The sequence below is a fragment of the Austrofundulus limnaeus genome, unplaced genomic scaffold (assembly GCF_001266775.1).
Source record: "Austrofundulus limnaeus strain Quisiro unplaced genomic scaffold, Austrofundulus_limnaeus-1.0 Scaffold104, whole genome shotgun sequence".
In the NCBI taxonomy this organism is placed as follows: domain Eukaryota; kingdom Metazoa; phylum Chordata; class Actinopteri; order Cyprinodontiformes; family Rivulidae; genus Austrofundulus; species Austrofundulus limnaeus.
The window spans coordinates 1,147,464-1,156,783 of record NW_013952506.1 but is presented as its reverse complement, the minus strand read 5'-3'; the positions used below and the strand labels follow the sequence as shown (position 1 = coordinate 1,156,783).

At 36.4% G+C, this 9,320-nt stretch overlaps 2 protein-coding genes across 4 annotated transcripts in view; both read left to right on the top strand.

Moving 5' to 3' along the window:
• Positions 1-1,828, top strand: part of LOC106521133 (SKI family transcriptional corepressor 1 homolog-B) — a 3,305-nt gene extending 1,477 nt beyond the window's left edge. The window contains exons 3-4 of the mRNA XM_014013562.1: positions 588-662; positions 1,122-1,828. Of these exons, the coding sequence (XP_013869016.1) occupies positions 588-662; positions 1,122-1,219 (173 nt within the window). The 3' untranslated portion in view covers positions 1,220-1,828. The remainder of the gene's footprint in view (positions 1-587; positions 663-1,121) is intronic.
• Positions 1,829-2,822: 994 nt separating this feature from the next.
• The window catches only part of pias1b (protein inhibitor of activated STAT, 1b), a 9,601-nt gene continuing 3,103 nt past the window's right edge, over positions 2,823-9,320 (top strand). Inside the window, exons 1-12 of one of the 3 annotated variants that reach the window (XM_014013664.1) lie at positions 2,823-2,894; positions 4,077-4,509; positions 4,681-4,765; positions 4,921-4,968; positions 5,571-5,661; positions 5,748-5,882; positions 5,971-6,076; positions 6,761-6,834; positions 7,096-7,256; positions 7,577-7,710; positions 7,797-7,974; positions 8,104-8,240. In XM_014013664.1, the coding sequence (XP_013869118.1) occupies positions 2,871-2,894; positions 4,077-4,509; positions 4,681-4,765; positions 4,921-4,968; positions 5,571-5,661; positions 5,748-5,882; positions 5,971-6,076; positions 6,761-6,834; positions 7,096-7,256; positions 7,577-7,710; positions 7,797-7,974; positions 8,104-8,240 (1,606 nt within the window). In that variant the 5' untranslated portion in view covers positions 2,823-2,870. Of the gene's footprint in view, positions 2,895-2,918; positions 3,308-4,076; positions 4,510-4,680; positions 4,766-4,920; positions 4,969-5,570; positions 5,662-5,747; positions 5,883-5,970; positions 6,077-6,760; positions 6,835-7,095; positions 7,257-7,576; positions 7,711-7,796; positions 7,975-8,103; positions 8,241-9,320 lie in introns of those variants that run through there. The other 2 variants (XM_014013665.1, XM_014013663.1) reach the window with 2 other exon arrangements.

Here is a 9,320-nt window from a genome sequence, read left to right as displayed (position 1 = left end):
ACTATATATTAACAACTGCTAAAGAACTGAAAATGTTATATTAAAACATCTTAAATGTTTCCCAAAATCATTACAAAATATGTTAGATTCTTGTTGTTGGTAGATAATAATGGGTAATTTAGAAAGCCCTAATCACAAAAAAGTGCAGTCCTGCTTCTTGTTTCAATTATCCTGCATCTCTGTGGGCAAGAAATGGAATTACTGTAAATAAACAAATATGCTACCTTTTAAATAAATGCAAATTACTATACGACTATAAACTAGAATATTATTATCATACAATGAAATCAGTATCATCTGCTTAGAGCCACAATCTGTTGTGAAAAAAAAAAAAGCGTACTTCCACTCTTTAGCTTGAGAACAGCGTCCCCTAAAGGCCAAAACACTCTCACGTCATGAAAATCTTATTTTGGAGTCAAATTCTTCAGGCTAAAATAGTACTGCCAAGCATTAAAATTATAGCAATAAGCCTGGCATCTTTCAGATTTTTTAATGAAGTAGTTTTTTTTCAACTCTTGGATTTTTTTTGTTCTTTTATAATTTTATATTACACTGATGTTAATATATTTGTGCCTTCTGTCCCTCAGATAATTTTCAGGATCAAATGAAAAGGGAGCTCTCCTACAGAGAGGAAATGGTTCAGCAGCTTCACATTGTTAGAGGTGAGACAAATAAAGCAGAGGGAGGGTTTCAGAGGCGCTTTTACATCTAGTTTCTATAACATTAAAAGTTGTGTATTTTTAACATTATGGGTGCATACTTTCACAAGAAATTTAGTTTGTTTGTCTCTGCAACTTTGTGCAAACATGCCTGAGTAACAAATTGAACTGATTTGCTTTTTAACGGTAGCTGAGTACAAAATTAATTTTAAAAATAAAAACGAAAAATCTAAGGATTTTTTATTACAGTGTAATTATAAAGTTATTTGTGATGCATCCCTGTTTCTTTTGCACAAACAGACAGAGATGAAGGTGGTTTCCACCAGAGGCTCACAGAAAGACACTTAAACTCACATTTTGTATATAAATCCTTTCTTTGGGAATAAAGTGTTTGAAGCTTAGCCTGTAATTGTACACCCGTGTGTTTGTACATTATTGATTGTTTTACCTCCTTCTCCTTAGAAGCTCACGACGCTTTACACCATTTCTCCTGTAAGATGTTAACTCCTCGCCACTGTACAGGATCCTGCTCCTTCAAGTCTCCTCTTCTTCCACCATGAGTCGGACGTRCTTACAGGACAGAGGACAACGTCTGATTCTCATGGAAAAATAATAACAATATCAATAACAATAGAGAAAAGGAAAAAAAACCTCTGAGGAGTTGAACTGAACTAACCTGTAATTACTGTAACATTTGGAAAACGTGTATTTCCTCCCTCAGTATTTATGAATCAATTTTACATATACAGTGGGATTTCTTTTTACTGAATTCATGCCATTGTTTATGTTTATTTGTTTGTGGCAAAGTGCAATGAAAATGAATGTTCTATATTTTGTGGGTTTTAAACAGCAAGTTGCATTGCTTCTTTTCCCCCCTCTCCCTCTATTATAAATAAGTTTGCTGTTTATTCGTTTATTTATGTGGAAAAGTTGCTGACACTGGATGTAATGCACTTTACACAAGTGATTGGAGTAACCATAAAAATCCGGCTTTGAGTTTGTCCGACAGTATTATTTATTTTGTAGAAATGTTTGTTTCTGAGGGCTGCACAAATGCAGAGATGAGCTGCGACCTTAGGTGGGTACTGACATGTTTTATTGAAAATAGCCTATTTGTCTCTGTAAACATTTGTTTTCATCACTAAAAAATAAATCAGTTTATTAAAGGATATCTTTTGTTGTTGTTGTTAATCCAACCCTTTCCCCCCATTTTTTCTGTTTATACTTTATGAAAATAGTTTCAAATGTGATCAATATGCCTGTATTTTGTCCGAAAAAAAAATCTAAAAATGTTCAGACCAAAAATTATCTGAAAAAGTCACATATTCACACAACTTGATGATATGTCACACTTTTCAAATATCAGTGAAAGATTTCCAATGTGCCAATTATTAAAACTAATAATGGATATCATCAGAAATCCTCGACCAGTTTACTTTGGAGGTAATTAAAATATCAAAAAGAACCATTTATTAGTCATTCAACCAGCTACAACAAAAAATATAAAAACAAAATGAGTATACACAACTTCTTGGGTTTCCCTCCACTTAATTCCATGATGATGAAGCTTTAAACAATTTCAATTTAAAGTTTGGACATTAGAGCGCTTGTGGTCAAAACTATGTTTGGCAAGCTGGTTTATCACATTAATGTTAGACAGGATTCTAGCAGGATTCTGTTCTGGTAGTTTTGGAGGTGATGTTCTGTAAAGTAGATATCAGTTCTTCGTAGCCTAACTTATGAGCATACATTAATCACAGAACATGGATCATCAGGAAAAGGTCAGAGGTTTTTCTCCAGTATTGGCTAGCCATTAGCAGCAGCAGATCGACATTGGCGTAGTAGTGACACAAATGTTGTTTGATCGAAAAATCAGTGCCAAATTATCAAATAGTGTCATTCAAAAGTGTAGCAACTTCATCCATTCATCCATGCGTGGCATTTTTCAGAAAGAGTTGCTTTGTAACCCTGAAAAACTAAATTAAGTGGTCCCTATTTTTGGCTATCCATTTGAATAGCCTCAAAAAAGGCTTTGGTCTCTTTAATTTTCACTGACAGAACTGAGAGAAGCGTGTGATTCAACTTTTACAACCGCCTGCCTTAATCGTCCCCTGCTGTGTTGCAGCAGCGCCTCCTGTTGGGGGAACTATAGAAGAACGTCCCGGTCCCTTGAGGATGGCTGGGCTGCGCCTGCGCACCAAGTGAAACAAGATGGCCGAGAGTGCGGAACTGAAGGTAAAGCAAGTCTTTACATTAGCTTGACAAATGGACGTTTCACACATCAAAAGAGGAATTTCTCATGATGGCAAATTTATTATTTGACAGTAGAAAGCCGAACCGTGTTGGTATGAAAGCATACAATAGGAAAACAGTAGAGCAGAAGAAACCAGACAACTGTTAGCCTGACTGCTAGCTCGTTAGCATTAGCTTTGTTATTGTTGCCGACGTTCCGTTAGAATCTCTCCCCTTCTCATGAAGCTTTTGTTGCTTTTAATAGAAATGAAACCAAGTGTTTTGTCAGTATTTTCAACTCATCCGCATCATAGTGTCAAGTGCTTTTCATGATTATTATTAGATCACCTTGCGGTCGACAGTGTCTTGTAAAAGCGGGCTATGTCTACTCCCTGGAAACCAAGCGCAGGTTCATGGTTTGTTTTATTGTGTCTTTCTGAGAAATGCTGATTGCCTTATTAAACATTTTTATAATGTAGATTATGTCTGCTGTATTTGTTTAAACAGATGAAGTGTATCTAAAACTGATTTAGTTTGGTCGATGGTAGCTAGTTCGTTGTCTCACTTCACTTTTTGTTTCTTTCCTGATATCGTTTGTTGTTAATTGTAATATAATACTTTTGGTTTTAAAATGTAGCTATTTTGAACTGTCTTAGACCCAAAAATCAATGAGTACAATTGGATCTCCTCCGTTGCCCAGGTTGTAGCTGCATTCGTGTAAAGGACATTTTAGTTTAGTTCATGCTAGAAAAAGTGTTCTTTAAACGATCAATAATCATATTCACTAGTTATGTATAGTGTATACTTTGAAAAAGTTACATTTTGCAGGTTATTCATGTTATAAAGAGACTGGAAAGAAAAATTAAACAGGGCTTTTAGTAGTGACATTTAGTAGTTCATATTTGCAGCTTTGCATTTTATGTGTATTATATTATCACTATAAAAGTCAAAAAGAGATTTTACTCTATACTGAGTGCACATATCCAACCTGCTTTTTCTTAACACATCCTCGTTATTTACAAAGCCCATTGCAAGAGGAAACATTGGTTTTATTTGTAAAAGTCTTATAAAAATAAACTAAAACAGGAAAAAGCTACCTAATAGAATAGAAAGGTTTTTATTTTTATTAGAGAGAGAGAGAGAGATTTCATAGACTTCTTTCCTCACTTTTTATTTTTTCACCAGCAAATGGTAATGAGCCTTCGAGTTTCTGAGCTCCAAGTGTTGTTGGGCTATGCAGGACGGAATAAACATGGGCGCAAACATGAACTTTTGACCAAAGCTCTCCACCTACTCAAGGCTGGCTGCAGTCCTGCTGTGCAGATGAAGATCAAAGAACTCTACAGACGGCGCTTCCCAACCAAAATGGTTTCGCCGGTGGACCTCGCTCTTCCCGTTGTCCATTCTGCATCCAGTTTGCCCACAGGCCTTGCCCAGCTGGGGTTTGACAGCCACGGTTCTCCATCACCACTGCTGCCTGTTTCTCTACTTGGACCTAAGCATGAGCTGAGTCTGCCTCACCTACCCTCCGCCCTGCACCCTGTACACCCTGATGTCAAGTTGCAGAGATTGCCATTCTACGATGTACTGGATGAGCTTATTAAGCCAACCAGCCTGGGTGAGTTTGCCTCATCTTGCTCAGCTGTGTGTTCTGTGGTATGACTTCTCCCTCTTGTACATACCATTGATGTTTGTAGTTATTAATATTGAAACAAAGGCCTGTGACACTAGTGCTTAAGAATTTTTCTAGCTTCCTCAATAGCCTGTTTTGGTTTCTTTTTTTGTCAAGTTTCAGACAACAGTCAGCGATTCCAGGAAGCATGTTACGCCTTTGCATTAACACCACAGCAAGTTCAGCAGATCAGCAGTTCAATGTAAGTTAAAATGGTTCAAAGTCACAAAAAAAAAGAAAACTAACTGTAAAAATATGTTATTACTATAACTATTTTGAAATTATGTAGTGAATATGTGTAACTGTTATGATTAACAGGACTTCATTTATTTATTTATTATTTATTTGTTGTTTTAGGGATATATCTGGGACCAAATGTGACTTTGCTGTTCAAGTTCAGTTAAGGTATTTCTAATTCTGAATGTGTGAGTGAGTTTGATATTAATTATAGCTTGTCTGTTTTAATCTTTTCTTGTTTCAAACAGCCCAAAATAGCAGCAGTACATGAATGTTTACTCTTCATTTTTTTAAAGTCAAAGCTGCACTTTTCAGAAATATATTTTTAACTTGTTTTCTATTTGTCTTATTGTAAATTTAAAACTTAATTGTGTTTTAGCGCCTGGCTCAGATTACTTAAGACAAATCACTAAAATAGCATGTTCTGAATTATGAAACTTCTGGTTTGAAGAAGCACATGAACTAAACGATAGTACCCTGTAGGTCAAATTTAATTGTAAAACTATAGCACACCTTACAGAAAACAGCTGCCATAAAGAGGCATCATTTTCTCTTAAGGTTCAAAAAAGAAGGAATGACCTACTTTAAGAAAAACTTTCTTTTATCAAAGATATAAATGTCTGATAGAACTGATATGATAAAATAAACAAGCAAGCAAACCTCAGTGTGAAAGCAGTACCTCTAAACAAACAAGTAGATTTAGACATTTGTTTCAGGACAGGACATTTTTCCAGTTATCACTTTAATAATTATTTTAAAATCCTTTTCAGATTTTGCTTATCAGAGACTAGCTGTCCGCAGGAAGACCATTTCCCCCCCAATCTGTGCGTGAAGGTCAACGGCAAACCCTGTAATCTCCCAGTGAGTTCACTCATATTATTTGAACATCTTGTGAATATTTCCAAGCGTTATTCCATCTGTTGCTAAAAATCTCTTGTTGTCTGTAGGGATATCTTCCTCCCACCAAAAATGGTGTTGAACCGAAAAGGCCCAGTCGTCCCATTAATATAACATCTCTTGTCCGGCTGTCCACCACAGTTCCCAACACAATTGTAGTTTCTTGGACTTCAGAAATTGGGAGGGTAAGACTGTTATACAAAAAAAATAGAAATGTTATCAAACAGTCTGTGAATCATTGGCGTAATTTGTGCCTGTTTTTTCTTTGTTCAGAGTTTTTCGATGGCGGTATATTTGGTAAGACAGCAGTCGTCTGCAGTGTTGTTGCAAAGACTACGGGCCAAAGGAATCAGGAACCCTGACCACTCAAGAGCTCTGAGTGAGTTAAAAAATACTTTTTTATTTTATTTTTATAAAACAGTCTGACTTGAAATAGCTGTAAATATTGGACATCAAATATTTTATCCTCTTTTTGATCATTTTCACAATTACTGAATGTTTAAACAAATCAATTTGACCCGAAGGAGGAGCTTTTTTTTTTTTTTTACATTTTAAAAAGTAAATCTTTTCATGTATCATGTTAGTTGTAAAATTTGGGAGGTTCTACCAATCAACACATTGTATATCAAGCAAATGATTGAGTCTGTATCTCTGTAGTAATACCAAGGAGTACAAACTTGATTATTTCACCTAAACTGCTTTGAAAATTTGTGCACCTATAAAAAATGTATAAGATTGGTTTCAAAATTAATTCTTTAATTCTGCCATTTTATCTGTGGCAATAAACTGTTGTAAGATTTCGGGTCTTAAACTTTTTTTATTGTTGTTATTATTCATTTTTATGAAGGTAAATACAGTGTGTTTTTGTATTTTTGTGGGGGTTTTTTTTCCATTGGCGTAAACCATTGCCTGTACTTGCCAGTACATTTATAAAGAAGAAATTGTAAATTTCATATTTCCTTCGTTAATAAAGGTTAAATTAAAACACATACATACATGTGTAATTACAGCAGAAAGTTGAGTTATTGTTTTTAACATCTCTTGTTTTAATTTCATCTCACAGTCAAGGAGAAACTGACCGCTGATCCAGAGAGTGAGATTGCTACAACCAGTCTACGAGTTTCTCTCCTCTGTCCTGTAAATACTTTTCATTACTACTCTGTTCWAGCTTCCTGTTTAATTTTTTTGTAATAAACAGCATTTTAGTTTGTTATACACTGCATTCACTGTTCAGTTAAACTAAAACCACAAAATCAAAATACACATAATTATGAAGTGCTGTTAAGGTTTATTGACATATTTCATTAAGTTAAATTTTGCTTCCTCCTGCTGTGTTGTGTTCGAAAATGAAAATATTCTGTTGTTTTTAGAAGGTTCTTGTGTTTCTTTATGTTAAAGTTGGGAAAGATGAGGCTGACCATCCCCTGTCGATCAATAACCTGCTCACACCTTCAGTGCTTCGATGCTACACTTTATATCCAAATGAATGAGAAGAAGCCGACCTGGGTGTGTCCAGTCTGTGACAAGAAAGCGCCGTATGAACATCTTATTATTGATGGGTGAGCAGAACACTGATTTATGTCCAGTCTTTGATGGCTTGGTGTCAAAATGCTTCAACTTGTAATTATTTGAGAAAAAATGAGTTGTATTATGTTTTCCAAACTGTAATTGTTCTTTGATGTATTTTGACCTGTTGACCAATATAGGATGTTTTGATTCTCTAATAATTTGAAATACTTTTTAAATTACTTATTTAAATGACACCTGTTGTCTTGCCAGTGCTTACAGCATCATGTCTCTATCATCGTGTCAGTTTAGATCACTTTAGAGGGTTAATTCCTGAAGTTTGTGTAAATATTATCCTTTGATGTTTTCACAGATTGTTTATGGAAATCTTAAACAGCTGCTCTGACTGTGATGAAATCCAGTTCAAGGAAGATGGAAGCTGGGCCCCCATGAAGTCAAAGAAAGAGGTTCAGGAGGTGTCTGCTTCGTACAATGGTGTCGACAGCGGTGTGTAGCCTGCACATCAAAGCCTTAAAGTCACATTTACAGTGTGTTCATTGAGCGCCTCGTAACTTGGTTCTTTTTGTCTGTAGATGTGTCTAGAGCAGAGAGTCAGGAGCATAAACGAGGATCATCTCAAGACAACAACAAGAAAGTTGATGTGATTGATTTGACACTGGACAGCTCCTCAGAAGACGAGCAGGATGACGAACCGCCTCCCAAAAGGGTGTGTCCCTCACTGTCACCTGTGTCTCCAACTGCAAACAAAGGGTAAGCTTCCAACTCAGAAAGTGTTCAGTCAGATGAGCTGAACAGTTTTGTTTTAGCTTGTTTGTGCTCGGTTCTTTCTGGTTCTTTCTTTTCTCTCTGACCTTGTGCTATATTGTGTTTTTTCCACAGAGTGCTGAACCTGCACAGTCAACCATCACCTGTGGCCAGAGCTCCCAGCATGCCCCCTGTGGAGACCAGCTACATTCCTCCTCCGCCACCTCTTATTCAGGACTACCGCCATTATTATCACACAAGTGACTTGCCAGGTAGACCTGCTACAAAAATATATATCTCAATTTTGATCAGTTTGTTAAAGGGGCAATATTATGTGTTTCTCAGGTATACATTTAAATACTACACCATAATAAAGTATCTGTCACCTTTAGCTGTTATTAAAAATATGTTTTTATGTTTAAATAGAAAATAAACTTATCTTCTCATCACTTCCTCTTCTAAACACCTTGAAATTGGCCTCTGTCTCTTTAAGAACCACCTTCCGCTTCTGTCTCACTCATTTCGGTGTGTGAGGGGGTTCGCGCAGTTTACTTGGCATCTGAAAATACATTTCCTCAAAGGTATTTTAATCTGAAAAGAGCTTCACTGAGTGAGAACTAATGTTAGGAGCTCAGCAGACAGTTTCAGTTTCACTTTGACCTGAGAGCCTGTAGGAGTCATGGGCGGGGTGTGTGTGTGTGGGGGGGTGAGCGCTCTGCCATGAGGAAGTTCAGCTTAAAGACACGTCCCAGGGGCGTTTCTGGTCCCTACCTGTCGTTTTGCTCCTCAGCATGGCTTCCTAAAAATGCTGCAGGATTTCTCAAACATGCATGAATGAGTCAGAGCAAGGCTTTGGGCATGTTTTTTTTTACAAGAGTTTAACATTATAACATGATATAAAACTCAAAAAAGTTGATTTTACATGATATTGCCCCTTTAAATTCAGTTGTAAAAGGTAAAAATGATCAGGGGTCGGATGTATAAAACTGGCGTACGCACAATATGAGCCCAGAAACTTGCGTACGCCATTTTTTACGCCAAGGTTGTGATTTATAAAATCCAAACTTGACGTGAAAATGTGCAGTGCCTCACGCCAGCTTTGACCCATGTGTACGCTCATTTTGGAGACGTGAAGCTGCGACACAGATGGTGAAGTGAGGAATTAGAGCCACACTGTGTCATGATCACTGTCAGATTTAATTTAACTTCAGAATCAGACTTAGATTTTTATTCAACTTTATCATCAGCTTTCTTAACAGTAATAATATTTATGTTTCTGCTGCTGAGCCATGAAGGCCTTTGAAATAAAAAAAACTTAAATCTTAAATAAAAGTTCCCGTGCGCAACTCCAT